We start from the raw sequence: 18887 nt of genomic DNA on the forward strand, positions 1-18887 counted from the left end.
GGGGAACTTCAAAAGAACGTCTCCCCGCCAGATGGGTGACAAAGGTGTTTCAAAAGACCGCCCCCGAGCCAAATGAGTGACGAGGGAGTGCTGCAAAATGACTATTATATTTTATGTATTTTTGCAGTGTGATTGAGACAAAATTGGCTTACCACGAAGTGATCGACTTCGTGAAACAAAAACTGAATCCAACCATACCACGAACTCCAGATGGTAAGTGAAAATAGAAACAAAAATTAGAACATATTTGTGTTTTTTTCTTCTTATCCCAATCTTGACGTGACGGGATTTAGAACTAGTAAAATAAATTGTCAGCTGGCTCGACCTTCAAACTATCGTTATCTGCAGCCGCGTGTGTACGCATGACACGTGTAAATTTGTATAAATATCAAAACATTTCAATTAAATCCACACTTTCCAAATACGACGACCTGAGTCGAGGTTCAAACGCCTAGTGATGCCATTACACTAAAGTCGTATCCATCAGGTGGTAGTTGGCCTTCAGCCGCTCCATAAGTCCTTCCGTGGGTTTGGAGTGCTATCTGCATTCGCCCCATATCTATGTCCGGTGAAGCTGTAAAGAACTCTTTTCGGACTACTCTAATGCTAAAAATATCCGCACATCTATTATGTCTCTCGACTATATTATTTGAAACTGCCAGGTTCTCGAAGTAACTCATATAGCTAAACCCTAAAGACATGTACACACACACACACCCCCTTAAGGAGTTGTTCTTTTTTATATTTCAGGTACAAGTAATAGGTCATTAAATACGAACGACACAGAGAAAACTAACAATATTACCTGCTCTATTACGTTTATCACTGCAAAGGACGAATGTATGAACAAAAATACAAAACGATTATTAGAAAACCAGGTAAGTTTTAATTGCTTCTTTTTTTTATTCCATTCTTATTTCTATATATTTTAATAAGGTACCTACTTTCTTTCCGCCAATAAACTATTCATAAAATATTTTGGTCCTTTGAGCCGGGTACTATTTGCTATGCTATTCTTATGCTTCCTCAGATCCACACGGCGGTGACGTCACTGGCGGCGTCGCTGGGAGTCGCTGGAAGAGCGCGCGCGTGCGTCCTCGCGCTCGGGTGTGGAGCCGCCGCCCTGCGCGCGCTCGCCGCCCACACCGAGCTGAGCGCCCTGCGCGCCGCCCGGCCCGCGCGGCCCGCCGCGCCGCAGTACGTACCCCGCCCTGCCCCCCCGCCCGCCCGCCGCCCACACCGAGCTGAGCGCCCTGCGCGCCGCCCGGCCCGCGCGGCCCGCCGCGCCGCAGTACGTACCCCGCCCCGCCCCGCCCCGCCCCCCCACCCGCCGCCGCCCACACCGAGCTGAGCGCCCTGCGCGCCGCCCGGCCCGCGCGGCCCGCCGCGCCGCAGTACGTACCCCGCCCCGCCCCGCCCCGCCCTCCCCCGCCCGCCGCCGCCCACACCGAGCTGAGCGCCCTGCGCGCCGCCCGGCCCGCGCGGCCCGCCGCGCCGCAGTACGTACCCCGCCCTGCCCCCCCGCCCGCCCGCCGCCCACACCGAGCTGAGCGCCCTGCGCGCCGCCCGGCCCGCGCGGCCCGCCGCGCCGCAGTACGTACCCCGCCCCGCCCCCCCACCCGCCGCCGCCCACACCGAGCTGAGCGCCCTGCGCGCCGCCCGGCCCGCGCGGCCCGCCGCGCCGCAGTACGTACCCCGCCCCGCCCCCCCACCCGCCGCCGCCCACACCGAGCTGAGCGCCCTGCGCGCCGCCCGGCCCGCGCGGCCCGCCGCGCCGCAGTACGTACCCCGCCCCGCCCCGCCCCGCCCCGCCCCCCCCCCCGCCGCCGCCCACACCGAGCTGAGCGCCCTGCGCGCCGCCCGGCCCGCGCGGCCCGCCGCGCCGCAGTACGTACCCCGCCCCGCCCCGCCCCGCCCCCCCACCCGCCGCCGCCCACACCGAGCTGAGCGCCCTGCGCGCCGCCCGGCCCGCGCGGCCCGCCGCGCCGCAGTACGTACCCCGCCCCGCCCCGCCCCGCCCCGCCCGCCGCCGCCCCCCGCCCCCCGCCCGCCGCCGCCCACACCGAGCTGAGCGCCCTGCGCGCCGCCCGGCCCGCGCGGCCCGCCGCGCCGCAGTACGTACCCCGCCCCGCCCCCCCCCCCGCCGCCGCCCACACCGAGCTGAGCGCCCTGCGCGCCGCCCGGCCCGCGCGGCCCGCCGCGCCGCAGTACGTACCCCGCCCCGCCCCCCCACCCGCCGCCGCCCACACCGAGCTGAGCGTCTGCTCGACAGGAGGGATCCGTCGTCTCTGATTTCGGTGGAAACCTAGGGGGTTGCACCGCCCTACAGAAATTGGAAAGAGTTTTCTCCACTCGTTAATAGGACGCCCCAGCGAACTATAGAATACTACTTCTTAACAAATAAAAAAAAAATCTCGTAAACGAATATTAAACGAAAATATACTCAAATATCTTAATGTTTACATTTATTTATTTTCTATTATAGATTCATCAAGAATCAAGACGTGTTAGAAGACGCACTAGAAGTACTGACAGTCATCGCCAACCAGAACAACCAAAATCGCTCCACTGACGAGACCCAGCTCATCATTCTATACTCCATACCTGACTCATTGTGCAAAATAGTAACGTAACAATAAACAAACCAGCTTCGTACAAATAAGTATCCATAATAGGATATTACGATTATATAGTATATATATAGTTATAACACACTAGGCGGAATGTCAGCCCGAACTGAAGATGAGGGCCTAATAGAGATGAGTGTGTTAAATACGCATGTGTGTTGAAAAACGTACCCTATGTACGTTTTTCAACACACTTGATTATAAATAAACTTAACAATAAAACTGCCTACTGCTACTGGCTGGCACTGCGCGGCGATTTGTTCGAAATTTGAAAAAAAAGCAAATAGTGTCGTTACGGAATATAACTTCATTATTGCGTTTACAACGCACGCGTGTTTTATGCTCTGCTTTATATATCGAAAACCGATGAAATTACATCCACTTTAAGAGCGAGTGTGTTGAAAGTGACATTAGACTAATTTCTCATTATACTTACGTCACAAAATCTAAGAATCCAATGGTGTAGAATCCTACAGTACATTATTTTTTATACTAAATTTATACTACTAGTTATACAATGTCACACTGTGTGGGTCCCCCTCCTGCCTAAGTGAGGGCTAGGGGTTTATATTATATTAGGGTATTTAAGGAGGGTACGCCATAAATATCCCCCAAACCCTCCCCTCCCCTTAAATGTGTGACGTAATTTACAGATGCCCCCCTACTTAGTACATTATACACAAATAAAATAATATACTTTCAAAACTGTAATCAGATGCATTATCAACTGCCGATATTCTGGTGAACGCAACGCTTATCCACTTTAAGCTGAGTATATTATAATTCTACACACACTATAATTCGTAACTACGGGAATTTCTAGAATAATTTGGTATTTTATGAGTAATATTAGTTTTCGATGGCGACCAGATTCGACGCTCTCTTTTTACACTTTATTTCTATAATAATGTAACTGTAACTATCTCATTCTTCTTTATGTTACATACATACAATTCGAAGTGGTTTTGAATATGTTTCCTAACTATTTATTGTATACAGCAAATGGATGGACGTTATAGATTATTCTAGAGTTTATTTTAATGTCTTTTAAATGGTATTGTACAGTGTACACCGTCATAGTTAAACTGTTATCATTCGTTGTTAAATTAAGCCATAGAGAATACTATTATATGTCATGCAGCATGCATATTTACCCTTATTGTATTCCATTGGTTTATATAATCTGTATTTATTCATTTTTTTAATTCAGGCTATATGACCCATATTATAAATACCTTATAGACTAAGGATACATAAGAAATAATAATAAAATATAAATTCAAATTGTCTCTATGGTCATGGCACTGATGACGGCAATCTGCCAAGGTAGCGCCGATACACGACACTCTTCGGCCAGTAGTCCTCCTTCATGAAGGTGGGCAGCATGTTGGTGGGGACCCAGGCCATGAACGCTTTGAAGCTCCCGTTGTGACTCAACTCTGGGTGACGACCCTCAATGTCAGGTTACTCCACAGGTCCACATATAGTGGACCATGTCCGGTTCCATTGTGGCGTAGTGTAGGATTAAGACCTATATATGTATACTATGATACAAATATAAATTCCTATTTATCATATGAAATATAATTATAATGTATAATATCTGCCATACTCGTATATACATAATATATCTGCAACGTGTATGTATATCACCTCATATTATTTCAAATTAGCCTTGATACTAGTAACAAAGCATTCAGAAGCTATTTAAAAAAAAATCATTTACCTTAACTATAAGGTTAGTTGAAAAGGTCCTAAGCCGCAATATTTATTTGCCATAAAATTATTCGTGTTAAGACCCGATTAATAATATAAATAATGTTAGTTAACATCCTCCTCCGAAACGAATTTTTATGAAAATTTATATTCAATAGGTCTGAGAATCGGCTACTATCTATTTTTCATACCCCTAAGTGATAAGTTGTCCACCTCTAACATTTTATTTTATGTACAATTTTTTTGTAATGTAGCATTAAAAATATATATAACCCTAAATTTTCACCCTACTATCACCAACTCCTATTTTTTTAGTAGCGATTTTACTTTATATGGCAAAACAACATTTCCGGGGTCAGCTAGTTATACATAAAACCTTTCGTCACCTGGCCTCAGCTACTATGAGGTCAACAGAAAGCTATTTGACATTTGGCTTGTGTTCCCACTGTTGTATGACGCTCATTTGCAGAAGCGAATAGAATATGCTAGCGATTTAGTACCCTTTCCAACTATATAAAGACTAGCTGTCCCGGCAAACGTTGTTTTGCCATATAAATTAATAACGCTATAAAAAAATAGGGGTTGATGATAGATGGGTGAAAATTTAGGATTGTATGTATTTTTGTATGTTGTATCATAAAAAAATAGTAACTAAAAATTTTTTCTAAAAAATAAAAAAAAAATTTAGGTTTGGACTACCCCTAACATTTAGGGGGATGAAAAATAGATGTTGGCCGATTCTCAGACCTACTCAATACGCTCACAAAATTTCATGAGAATCGGTCAAGCCGTTTCGGAGGAGTGTGGGAACGAAAACTGTGACACGAGAATTTTATTTATAAGATTTCTAAATTTTAAAATATCTCCAAATATTACTGATACTTATTATAATATTAGAATTCAAAATTCGAATAATTTTAATGGAATGTTAAATATAATTTAATTATGTTACGTATTATATAGTTTTAAGATTAAGTAATTATTCAATAATTTATTAATGTGACAATTTTAATCAATTAAACTAAAAGTCCTGAACAAATTCGACTGTAACTCTAACAGTTTAAGGTTTATTTTTAAATATTATGAAATAGTTGCCCCAGTTAAATCCATTAAGAAAACGCCTTTAAGGCAAACATTACAAGCTGATTTTGAAACGAAGAACTATTCGCAAATTTTATGCGTTTTTTGAACGTAGGAGGAGTCGACGGACAGACCTTAGGTAATTTTATAATAATAATAATAATAATGGAAAATAATAAATATTTTGATATCTTCAATATTTATTTTATCAATAATTTTTGTTCGAGTCAATGTTAAACATATCTTTTATATGTTAATGTAATATGTGTTTTTAATATTAATATTATACCGTTCAGAATTTACTAAAAGTAGTTCTGTATTGAGTTAATGTTATATATCGATTCCTCGCATGTACAAACTTTTGTACTCATGAGTATGATTGTTAGTATCGGTCTAGGTGTTTTCTATGTATGTTATATATACTATTTTATTGCCTTAAAATCCCGTGATTTTGACTCATTATGAGTATATATTATGTAAATACATACAGTATTTATAAAAACCTTTTTTAATTATTTCTATCACTTGTTTAGTATCCATAAAAAAAGCTCTGTTTATAGATAGCGCTGAGTGAATTGTTTATATATTATTATTATAGTAATACCAATAGTTAGCTGAATTATTTATTACATTTGATTATATTATACTAATGTTATGTCTGTCTGTATATCTATGTTTGTTACCTTTTCACAAGTAAACGAGTAAACATATATTAATAAAATTGTACGTGTAGATTGATTGTACTAGAAGAACGAACATAGGCTGTTATTTTTGACGGCCTCGGTGGTCTAACGGTTTAACACACCGCTTTACTTCCAATGGTCGTGGGTTCGATTCCTCGCATGGCACAAACATTTGTATTCATGAGTATGATTGTCCGTATCGGTCTGGGTGTTTTATATATATAATATGTATGTATTTACGAAATTAAATATATATCTATGTATTTGTACCAGTTATCTAGTACCCATAACACAAGCTGTAGCTAGCTTAACTTGTCTATATGGCGCTTTGTGAATTGTCCTGACATTATTATTATTATTATTTATCTCAAAAAAGTAGGCAAAGTCACAGTTGAAACCAAGTACAAGTTGGTAATGGATATAACTTCAACCATCAGGTTTAATATTCTAAGAGGATAACGCGTAATAAAAAATCAAATAGTAAATTTTTAATTGAAAAATACTGTCAGGAACACCTAGTCGAGCATTTATATATTATACTATGAATGTATTGTCAAAAAATATATAAATGTGTTGTATTAATAAGTGTAAATTTTATACAAAATATTTTGTAATAATGTTTATAAAATAATAAAGAAAGAAATATTTTAAATAAATTTATTATCAGTCTTATATTGATTTAAACTACCTATTTAAAAATATGTCGGTATATAACCTGATGATAAGGTTAAACCGTGACATATAAATGTACATATATATACATAACTACATCGTTCTTATCATATATGTATATTATATGATAATTATATTAGAACAGAGTATACATGAAAAGCACCACAGACATACGGCTTTCTAGCCTTGGTGGTACAGCTATTTAGCAACATTTGTTACTACCGATGATCACGGGTTCGATTCCTGTCATGAAACAAACATGTGTTCATGATTATGATTGTTGTGGTTGTTTGCTGGCATATATTATGAATTAGAAAAAAAATGTGTCTTTGTATTTATATCAGTTATCTAGTATCCATAACAATCTCTGCTTACTTTGGGACTAGATGGCGCTATGTGAATTGTTTAGGGATATTATTATTTCTATTACTAATATTACTGTAAACAAAATATCGAGTTGTATTTTTTATAATGCATACATTGTATCATCTGGCAACACTTTCCCTATAGAAACCAGTGGCGAAAACGTCATATGCACCACCCCTGCGTCTTTATTTAATGCACCACATTTAGGTGCCTTAAGCAGGATATACATTATAATAGCAAGGAATATAGCCATTATTGCCCAGAACATAAGGGATAGGAAGAATCGTGCTCGACGCCAGGTTAGTTCGTAGCGGGCTTGTAGTACCTCCTCGTAGTTTAATGGTCTGAAATTAAATAAATAAAAGTATAGTCTCGGTGGTCTAGCTGTTTTTCTTGCGATTGTCGCGGCTTCGATTCCTCGCATGATGCAATCATTTACATTCATGAATTGTATCCACAAAACAAAATAGGTAAATAGTATTACTACTTCCGTGTTCTGAGATTGTATCGGTCTGGTTGTTTTCTATATATATTATATATGTATTTACCAAAAGAATGTATTGAAGTTTTTTATTATTGATGACAATGGAATGATGCACCCACTCGCCTGCGCTAATGGTTTACGCTGGCGGGGCATATCGAAGTATTTATATCATTTGTCTAGTATCTATCTATCCACAAGTTCTGCTTAGCTTTGTACTAGATGGCGCTGTGTGAATTGTCCAGAGTTATTATATTATTATATCTAAGCGGTGTGTCAACAACCACAATGCCTCTTGCGATCAAAGTAGCTACGTAGAATGAATCCAAACCAGAAAGTGTTATGACCACCAAAGCACAGATGGCGCTAATGGTAGTGAATTGTCTTTGTGATCGTATTTATTTACTTTTATGACATGGAATAATATTATAAAATATTAATTTTATAATTATTTAGTAATGATAAAATTAGCTTAGCTTATATAGCATTTACGCTCGACCATTGACACATTCTTTCAATGTTTGGTAACATTATACCTGAATGATATAGAGTCATAGGGTGTTGTCATATAATTATGTTAACTAATTTTTTTTTTATCGGACTACTCTAATGCTGATGGCCACAGCTGGCCTTTACAGCTTCACCGGACATTAGGGGGCGAGTGCAGATGGCACTCCAAACCCGCGGAAAGACTTATGGAGTCTGAGGGCACCACTAGGAGATCGAACCTAGGCTCAGGCCCTCGTAATTTCGATCCCCGTTTGAATTTGATGGGGGATCGATCGGAGGGGAAATGTTAACCAGTGGCAGAAATTATTACGACCATAATTAATTTATTATAAGTTTGGATACTATGCAGGTTTTCAACTATTGGTCGCCCAATGATCGAAATTCTACAATAATTAATTTGCCAAGACTACATTGTAATCTACTCTCAATTTGACTATTTATAACAATAAAAAAAGATGTTGCGTGTGCTTCATAAGCGTGTAATTTTTTTTTATCGATATAATATATTTTAAATATATAATTATAGAATATATTAGCATTTTGCACTCCTTTTCTATACGAACTATAAGTGGGCGAAATTTCATACTATATAAACCGTTCAATTTAAAAAGAGAACAATATTTTTCACATATTCATATGTAGATACTAGCTACTCGCCCCGGCTTCGCACGGGTGCACATGTATTATATATAAAACCTTCATCCTGAATTACTCTATCTATTAAAAAAACCGTTTCAACATCCGTTGCGTAGTTTTAAAGATTTAAGCATACATAAGGACGCACAGACAGCAACAGCGACTTTATTTTATACTATGTACTGATATACATAAGATGAAGTTATTAGCTCCCGGGTGGAGACTGGTGCTGTCCATTAACTTAATATATTATTATAGATATTAAAAAACTACAAATTCATGCAAACTAGTCATATTTACCTGAAACCATTGCTACTAGCCACATTCCATACTGGATTCAATAAAGGCTGCTTCTCTGGGTCCATAACAGTTATTTTATTTATATATCGAGGCTAATGTCACTTCTCTATGTTAATATTTTTAATCACCAATTCAAATAGTTTAAATTACATTTAATAAACAAGTGTTTGATACCGTATGGACATGACGACTGGTAACAGTACCGTATGTGAACTCACTGATAACAATACTATTAATAGATTCTTCTTATTGTGTGTATGTCTTTTTTTTTAAGTATACATACATTAGAATATTGTTATCTGTTACAAAAACTCGAGCACTATCGTTGCCCGCTAACTACCACCTCTGTCACAGCGTTAGGTTGGCTGGAAGAGATCTTTTGCAGAGATAAGCCTGCCCTTGCTCACATTTTTGTATAACTGTCTTTGTTTATTAATGTAATAAGTGCAATAAAGTATATATACTTATATATATTTATATTATATTCAGTATCAGTCTGTGTTAATTGTTCAGGGCTATTTATTATATTTTCATAAACGGTTATCTTTTTCCATCGCACCACTCGCTATCGACAGTGAATTCATAGAAATGTCACTCTAAAAACAAAAATAGTTTTGTGTTTTGTATTTCAAATACTAAATGCAAAATAGGTATTTTCAAAATAAAGTACCTTTTGAGTTTTTGTCCAAACCTCAGATATTTTATTTACTTTAGGTATATCAATCATTACATGGTGTAGTATAAAACAAAGTCGCTGTCGCATCTAACAGTACATAAATAAAGATAGAAGACTTTTTGGCTCTGACACCGTAACGCTACATACATTGTAATATCCGCCTCCATTCATTGTAACGGTGGAGGGACTAAATAGATGAATAAGACTGAATAAGCAGATAGTTGCTCCACTCTATAGGTACTGCGTCGTCGTCGTATGCTGTTCATTTTTTCACTCGTTTTGGCGCCAAGAGGGGGTCACATAGTCGTGGTCAAGTTAAGAATTTATAATTTAATTTTGATAACAATAAACAAGTACAAGACAAGTAAAAAATAGGTATTATATTAATGTACGTAAGTACTGTACTTAAAAATATTTATTCTTTATTGTACATTTGAAAAACTTAACACTTAATGACTTGTACATATACACGTACATACTGCCATTTTCTCTTAAAGACATCCAGAGAAGCACTATTTATCAAACACGCGGGGTGCTCCAACCTTTGACCTTATAACAGCTGATTCGCGCGTAACGAATTACATTGCTACTTTTTGGTATTTTATAGTGGATATTTCACTATAAAATATTATTATTTCTTTAGATTATGACATAATAACATAGTTTAGGTACATGATTTTAAGGGAAACATACGATAAAAAAAATACCGTAAAATGTAAAAGATAAAAAATGGCTATCGTTGATTATCCTTAAGAGATAGACATATACCATCACGGACTTTTTTGTTGACCTTATTTTGATACATCTCAAAGCACTAGACGTATTGTCTTACGCATTTTCAGTTCAGTCTCATTCTATATTCCTTCTCATTCATCATTCTCATTCTTCATTCTCATTCTTTATTCATTCTCATTCTTCAGTCTCATTCTTCAGTCTCATTATTTGTTCATTCATCATTCTTCATTCTCATTCTTCATTCTCATTCATCAATCTCATTCTTTATTCATTCTCATTCTTCAGTCTCATTCTTTGTTCATTCTTCATTCTTCATTCTCATTCTTCATTCTCATTCTCTATTCATTCTCATTCATCATTCTCACTCTTCATTCTCATTCATCATGTCAATCATCAATCTCATTCTTCAGTCTCATTCTATATTCATTCTCATTCATAATTCTCATTCTTTATTCATTCTCATTCATCATTCTCATTCTTCATTCTCATTCTTCATTCTCATTCTTTGTTCATTCATCATTCTTCATTCTCATTCATCATTCTCATTCATCAATCTCATTCTTCAGTCTCATTCTTTAATCATTTTCATTCATCAGTCTCATTGTTTATTCATTCTAATTCTTCATTCTCATTCTTTATTCATTCTCATTCATCATTCTCATTCATCATTCTCATTCTTCATTCTCATTCTTTATTCATTCTCATTCATCATTCTTCATTCTCATTCATCATTTTTCATTCTCATTCATCATTCTTCATTCTCATTCATCAATCTTCATTCAACATTCATCATTCTCATTCATCAATCTCATTCTTCAGTCTCATTCTTTAATCATTCTCATTCTTTTTTCATTCTCATTCATCATTCTCATTCATCATTCTCATTTATCAATCTCATTCTTTATTCATTCTTATTCATCATTCTCATTCTTTATTCATTCGTCATTCTTCATTCTCATTCATCATTCATTCTTCATTCATCATTCTTCTTCATCAATCTCATTCTTCATTCATTCTCATTCTTCAGTCTCATTCTTCAGTCTCATTCTTTGTTCATTCATCATTCCTCATTCTCATTCATAATTCTCATTCATCAATCTCATTCTTCAGTCTCATTCTTTAATCATTCTCATTCATCAGTCTCATTGTTTATTCATTCTAATTCTTCAGTCTCATTCTATATTCCTTCTCATTAATATTTCTCATTCTCTATTCATTCTCATTCATCATTCTCATTCTTCTTTCTCATTCTTTATTCATTATCATTCTTCAGTCTCATTCTTTGTTCATTCATCATTCTTCCGTCTCATTCTTCAGTCTCATTCATCATTCTCATTCTTCAGTCTCATTCTTCAGTCTCATTCTTCAGTCTCATTCTTGGTTCAATCATCATTCTCACATCAATTCATTCTTCATCTCATCTTCAGTCTCATTCTTTAATCATTCTCATTCTTCATTCTCATTCTTCATTCTCATTCTTTATTCCTTCTCATTCATCATTCTCATTCATCAATCTCATTCTTTATTCATTCTTATTCATTATTCTCATTCTTTAATCATTCGTCATTCTTCATTCTCATTCATCATTCTCATTCATCATTCTCATTCTTTATTCATCATTCTCATTCTTTATTCATTCTCATTCATCATTCTCATTCTTCATTCTCATTCATCATTCTCATTCTTCATTCTCATTCATCATTCTCATTCTTCGTTTTCATTCATCATTCTCATTCTCATTCTCATTCTCATTCTTCATTATCATTCTTTAGTCTCATTCTTTAATCATTCTCATTCATCAATCTCATTCTTCAGTGTCATTCATTATTCATTCTCATTCTTCATTCTCATTCTTCATTCTCATTCATAAATCTCATTCTTTATTCATTCTCATTCTCATTCTTTATTCATTCTCATTCATCATTCTTCATTCTCATTCTTTATTCCTTCATTCTTTATTCATCATTCTCATCTCTTTATTCAGTCTCATTCTTAAGTCTCATTATTCAGTCTTATTCTTTGTTCATTCATCATTCTTCAGTCTCATTCTTCATTCTCATTCTTCATTCTCATTCTTCATTCTCATTCATCATTCTCATTCATCAATCTCATTCTTCATTCTCATTCATCATTCTCATTCATCAATCTCATTCTTCAGTCTCATTCTTTATTCATTCTCATTCTTCATTCTCATTCTTCAATCTCATTCTTATGCCTCATTCTTTATTCATTCTCATTCATAATTCTCATTCTTTATTCATTCTCAATCATCAATCTCATTCTTCAGTCTCATTCTATATTCTTCTCATTCTCATTCTTCAGTCTCATTCTTTATTCATTCTCATTATTCATTCTCATTCATCATTATCATTCTTCAGTCTCATTCTTCAGTCTCATTCTTCAGTCTCATTCTTTATTCATTCTCATTAATCATTCTCATTCTTCATTCTCATTCATCATTCTCATTCTCATTCTCATTCTTCATTCTCAATCTTCATTCTCATTCTTCATTCTCATTCTTCATTCTCATTCTTCAATCTCATTCTTCAGTCTCATTCTTCATTCTCATTCTTCAGTCTCATTCTTCAGTCTCATTCTTCAGTCTCATTCTTCATTCTCATTCTTCATTCTCATTCTTCATTCCTTCTCATTCATCATTCTCATTCTTTATTCATTCTCATTCTTCAGTCTCATTCTTCAGTCTCATTCTTTGTTCATTCATCATTCTTCATTCTCATTCATCATTCTCATTCATCAATCTCATTCTTCAGTCTCATTCTTTGTTCATTCATCATTCTTCAGTCTCATTCTTCAGTCTCATTCTTTGTTCATTCATCATTCTTCATTCTCATTCTCATTCTTTATTCATTCTCATTCATCATTCTCATTCTTTATTCATTCTCATTCATCATTCTCATTCTTCAGTCTCATTCTTTATTCATTCTCATTCATTCTCATTCTTCATTCTCATTCATCAATCTCATTCTTCAGTCTCATTCTTTATTCATTCTCATTCATCATTCTTCATTCTCATTCATCATTTTCATTCTTCATTCCCATTCTTTATTCATTCGCATTCTTCAGTCTCATTCTTTGTTCATTCATCATTCTTCATTCTCAATCATCAATCTCATTCTTCAGTCTCATTCTATATTCCTTCTCATTCATAATTCTCATTCTCTATTCATTCTCATTCATCATTCTCATTTATAAAGAATGAGACTGAAGAATGAGAATGATGAATGAGAATGAATAAAGAATGAGAATGATGAATGAGAATGAAGAATGAGAATGATGAATGATGAATGAACAAAGAATGAGACTGAAGAATGAGACTGAAGAATGAGAATGAATAAAGAATGAGAATGAAGAATGAGAATGAAGAATGAGAATGATGAATGACAATGAAGAATGAGAATGAAGATTTAGAATGAGAATGATGAATGAGAATGAAGAATGAGAATGAAGAATGAGACTGAAGAATGAGAATGAATAAAGAATGAGAATGAAGAATGAGAATGAATAAAGAATGAGAATGAAGAATGAGAATGATTAATGAGAATGAATAAAGAATGAGAATGAAGAATGAGACTGAAGAATGAGAATGATTAAAGAATGAGACTGAAGAATGAGACTGAAGAATGAGATTGATGATTGAGAATGATGAATGGACAAAGAATAAGACTGAAGAATGAGACTTCAGATTGATGAATGAGAATGATGAATGAGAATGAAGAATGATGAATGAACAAAGAATAAGACTGAAGAATGATGAATGAACAAAGAATGAGACTGAAGAATGAGATTGATGATTGAGAATGAATAAAGAATGAGAATGAAGAATGAGAATGATGAATGAGAATGAATAAAGAATGAGAATGAAGAGTGAGAATGATGAATGAGAATGAATAAAGAATGAGAATGAAGAATGAGAATGAAGAATGAGATTGATGAATGAGAATGATGAATGAGAATGAAGAATGAGAATGAAGAATGATGAATGAGAATGAAGAATGAGATTGATGAATTAGAATGATGAATGCGAATGAGGAATGATGAATGAACAAATAATGAGAATGAAGAATGACGAATGAACAAAGAATAAGACTGAAGAATGAGATTGATGAATGAGAATGAAGAATGATGAATGATGAATGAGAATGAATAAAGAATGAGAATGATGAATGAGAATGAATAAAGAATGAGACTGAAGAATGAGATTGATGAATGAGAATGATTAAAGAATGAGACTGAAGAATGAGATTGATGAATGAGAATGATGAATGAGAATGAGGAATGATGAATGAACGAGAATGAAGAATGAGAATGAAGAATGAGAATGAAGAATGAGACTGAAGAATGATGAATGAACAAAGAATAAGACTGAATAATGAGACTTATAGAATGAGACTGAAGAATGAGATTGATGATTGAGAATGATGAATGAGAAAGAATGAGAATGATGAATGAGAATGAATAAAGAATGAGAATGAAGAATGAGAATGATGAATGAGAATGAAGAATGAGAATGAATAAAGAATGAGACTGAAGAATGAGATTGATGAATGAGAATGATTAAAGAATGAGACTGAAGAATGAGATTGATGATTGACATGATGAATGAGAATGAAGAATGAGAATGATGAATGATGAATGAACAAAGAATAAGACTGAAGAATGATGAATGAACAAAGAATAAGACTGAAGAATGATGAATGAATAAAGAATGAGACTGAAGAATGAGACTGAAGAATGAGAATGAATAAAGAATGAGAATGATGAATGAGAATGAAGAATAAAGAATGAGAATGATGAATGAGAATGAATAAAGAATGAGAATGATGAATGAGAATGAATAAAGAATGAGATTGATGAATGAGAATGAAGAATGAAGAATGAGAATGAAGAATGAGAATGAAGAATGACGAATGAACAAAGAATGAGACTGAAGAATGAGACTGAAGAATGAGAATGAATAAAGAATGAGAATGATGAATGAGAAGGAATAAAGAATGAGAATGATGAATGAGAATGAATAAAGAATGAGAATGATGAATGAGAAGGAATGTAGAATGAGACTGAAGAATGAGATTGATGATTGAGAATGATGAATGAGAATGATGAATGAGAATGATGAATGAGAATGATGAATGAGAATGATGAATGAGAATGATTAAAGAATGAGACTGAAGAATGAGATTGATGAATGAGAATAATGAATGAAAATGATGAATGAGAATGAAGAATGAGAATGAAGAATGAGAATGAAGAATGAGAACGAAGAATGAGAATGAAGAATGAGAATGATGAATGAGAATGAATAAAGAATGAGAATGATGAATGAGAATGAATAAAGAATGAGACTGAAGAATGAGAATGATGAATGAGAATGAAGAATGAGAATGAAGAATGAGAATGAATAAAGAATGAGAATGATGAATGAGAATGAATAAAGAATGAGACGGAAGAATGAGAATGAATTGTGTGGAATGGAGTAGAATAGAGCAGAATGGAGTAGAATTGAGTGGTATGGAATAGAATGGTGTAGAATGGGGTGGAATGGAGTACAATTGAGTAGAATGGAGTAGTATGGAGTGGAATGGAGTAGTAGTAGAATGGAGTGAGATTGAGAATGAGAATGAAGAATGAGAATGAAGAATGTAGAATGAGAATGAAGAATAAGAATAAAATATGAGAAAGACAATGAAGAAAAAGAATGAGTAATGATAACGTAGATAGAGAATGAAGAATGAGAATGAAGAATGAGAATGAAGAATGAGAATGAAGAACAATAGAATACTGGTTTGCATTCATCATAAGAATGGGTAGTGGTATTGAGTAGAATGGAGTGGAATGAAGTAGAATTGAGTGGAATGAAGTAGAATTGTGTGGAATGGAGTAGAATAGAGCAGAATGGAGTAGAATGGAGTAGATTGGAGTAGAATTGAGTGGTATGGAATAGAGTGGTGTAGAATGGGGTGGAATGGAGTACAATTGAGTAGAATGGAGTAGAATGGAGTGGAATGGAGGAGAATGGAGTGAGATTGAGAATGAGAATGAAGAATGAGAATGATGAATTAGAATGAAGAACGAGAATGAAGAATGAGAATGAAGAATTTTATTTTAGAAAAATATAGTTAAATTCCACGCGGACGAAGTCGCGGGAACAGCTTGTTTTTAATAAAAACGTTTTATTTGGTAGAAAAAACATCTTTTTTGTGGTACCTGAGGACGTTGAAGCCTGTTGTTTGTAATATTGAAATAATAGTTTTTTACTACGAGCATATGAATATAAATACGGTACATATACTAAAATATATTTTTTTACAATTTTTGTCTGTCTGTCTGTCTGTTTGTTCCGGCTAATCTCTGAAATGGCTGGACCGATTTTGACGAGACTTTTTTTGGCAGGTAGCTGATGTAATAAGGAGTAACTTAGGCTACTTTTATTTTAGAAAAATAAAGTCAAAAAGCACGCGGACGAAGTCGCGGGAACAGCTAGTGTATAATATATTAGAGATACCTACGTGTTTTTTTATTGATGACTAGCTGTACACGGGATTTCGTCCGTGTGGAATTTAACTTTATTTTTCTAAAATATAAGAAGTTAAGTTCCACGCGGACGAAGTTGCGTGTACAGCTAGTTGTCGGTAGTCTAGCGATTTAGCTAGCACACCGCTTTGATTCCTGCTTGGTGGTCGAGGGTTCGATTCCTCGCACGCTGCAAACATTTGTATTCATGAGTATGATTGTTTGTAACGGTCTGGGTGTTTTCTGTGTATAGATAATATATATGTATTTACGAAAAAAATCTTTGTATTTATATCAGTTATCTAGTACCCATAACACAATCTTCAGCTAGCTTAACTTGGGTCTAGATGAAACTGTGTGAATTGTCCTGAGATTACTATTATTACTATAATAAATTTAATTTTCTAATCAGCCGATGTTTATTTTTGCCATAATACGTGCTGTTACCATGTGATAATATTACGTACTTATTGTTTGATAATGTGATACTATTATGTACGTACTTATTACTGTTTTAAATGTGATGCGTTGATTATTTATATTTCTTTTGAATTAAAGACAAGTGTATATGTATACAAGTGTATGTTTATATATATAAAGTATTTTTTTTATTGATAATAATAATGAAATGTTGCACCCTCATGCGCTAATATATGGTTTACGCTGGCGGGGCACCAGTGGAGGATGATAAGATGAGCATGAGCTTAGGTCAGTTAGCCCATCATGACATATTTACCATGAATTTCTCACGATACTTTCCATTGGGAACCGCGTGGAAGTCAAACTGACATGGTACATTGCTAGTAATGAATCAAAAGTCCATATTACAAAAATTCCTCATATCCCCTGAGGAAAGTATTAGGTATAAATAAACTAACTGTAAACTCTGCTATGTTTAAAATATTAGTATAGAGAAAGTATAATACCACAGGGAGGCTGGGGTCAAAACTAAGTTAATTATTAACCATACAGATCATAATAGATTGAAATTTCGATAAAGCTGACCACACAATACCGGTATCAGCGACCAGAACAACACTGTTGTTCACCCATAATGAACATCATTGAGCTAATGTAATAACTAAGCCTAATTTAGTCAGATTTTTATTCAATGGTTGATATTGGAATCGTGCACTCGCTGTGTTAACTGTTTTCGCTGGTTGGGCGCAAGGAGAGGATGATAAGATGAACATAAAGCCAGGTCAGTTAGCCTATCTTGATAAATTAATCAGGAATATATCGCGGTGGTTTCCAGGGGGAACCGCGTGGAGGTCAACCTGACAGGACTTTCCCTGATATATTACATAGAGTTTTAAGTTCATTGTTACTAAGGGTTGAGCGTCTCGGCGGTGTAGAGGTTTAACAGACCGCTTTACTTCCGGTCGCGGGTTCGATTCCTCGCACGGTACAAAGAATATTCATGATTCTAATTGTTTGTAGCGATCTGAGTGTCTAATAAATATATAAGTATATATATCAGTTTTGACAACTGATATAAATATTACCCATAACACAAGCTCTGCTTACTTTAGGACTAGATGGTTTTGTGTCAGTTATCCAGGAATATTATTATTATTATTATCTCAGTAAATGATCAAAAAAATATATACATAAAAAATATTCTAACTCTTAAAAGCAGCTCGTTTTTAAAGTCGGTAGACGTTGAACGTTTAAACCTCCAGACAGGTCACGTATAATTACTCGGTATGAATTAGATATGTTTGTCTGTCACAAAAATAAACATCGGGATTCCATTAAAAGATGTAAGGACCCTCCGATTTGTTGGCACAATATCTCATTGAGATCGGGTTTCCTCTACATAAACGTAATCTTTGTATTAACCAACTAATTTGCATATAAATCGTATTTAGATT

The 18887-nt window shown here is 36.0% G+C and overlaps 2 protein-coding genes across 2 annotated transcripts in view; one reads left to right on the forward strand and one right to left on the reverse strand.

Annotated features, from left to right (window-relative positions):
• Positions 1 to 2678, forward strand: part of LOC131843557 (eIF-2-alpha kinase GCN2) — a 30864-nt gene extending 28186 nt beyond the window's left edge. Inside the window, exons 24-27 of the mRNA XM_059192234.1 lie at positions 128 to 213; positions 751 to 878; positions 1031 to 1194; positions 2486 to 2678. Of these exons, the coding sequence (XP_059048217.1) occupies positions 128 to 213; positions 751 to 878; positions 1031 to 1194; positions 2486 to 2633 (526 nt within the window). The 3' untranslated portion in view covers positions 2634 to 2678. The remainder of the gene's footprint in view (positions 1 to 127; positions 214 to 750; positions 879 to 1030; positions 1195 to 2485) is intronic.
• Positions 2679 to 6741: 4063 nt separating this feature from the next.
• Positions 6742 to 9368, reverse strand: LOC131843539 (uncharacterized). Its single transcript, XM_059192211.1, has 2 exons — positions 9072 to 9368; positions 6742 to 7488 (listed from the first exon to the last, which is right to left on the reverse strand). Exons 1-2 carry the CDS (start codon positions 9134 to 9136, stop codon positions 7245 to 7247), a joined length of 309 nt encoding a protein of 102 aa, XP_059048194.1. The 5' UTR covers positions 9137 to 9368; the 3' UTR covers positions 6742 to 7244.
• Positions 9369 to 18887: the final 9519 nt, after the last annotated feature.

Source organism: Achroia grisella, unplaced genomic scaffold, assembly GCF_030625045.1.
Source record: "Achroia grisella isolate CSIRO2021 unplaced genomic scaffold, CSIRO_AGI_Agris_v1 utg1086, whole genome shotgun sequence".
In the NCBI taxonomy this organism is placed as follows: domain Eukaryota; kingdom Metazoa; phylum Arthropoda; class Insecta; order Lepidoptera; family Pyralidae; genus Achroia; species Achroia grisella.

What these genes read in the sequence shown, in the direction of transcription:
- LOC131843539 (XM_059192211.1), bottom strand. Translation starts at nt 9,136, where the DNA reads ATGGACCCAGAGAAGCAGCCTTTATTGAATCCAGTATGGAATGTGGCT. An exon ending in GCTAGTAGCAATGGTTTCAG is followed by an intron (nt 7,489 to 9,071) that starts GTAAATATGACT and finishes ATTTAATTTCAG; the next exon opens with ACCATTAAACTACGAGGAGG.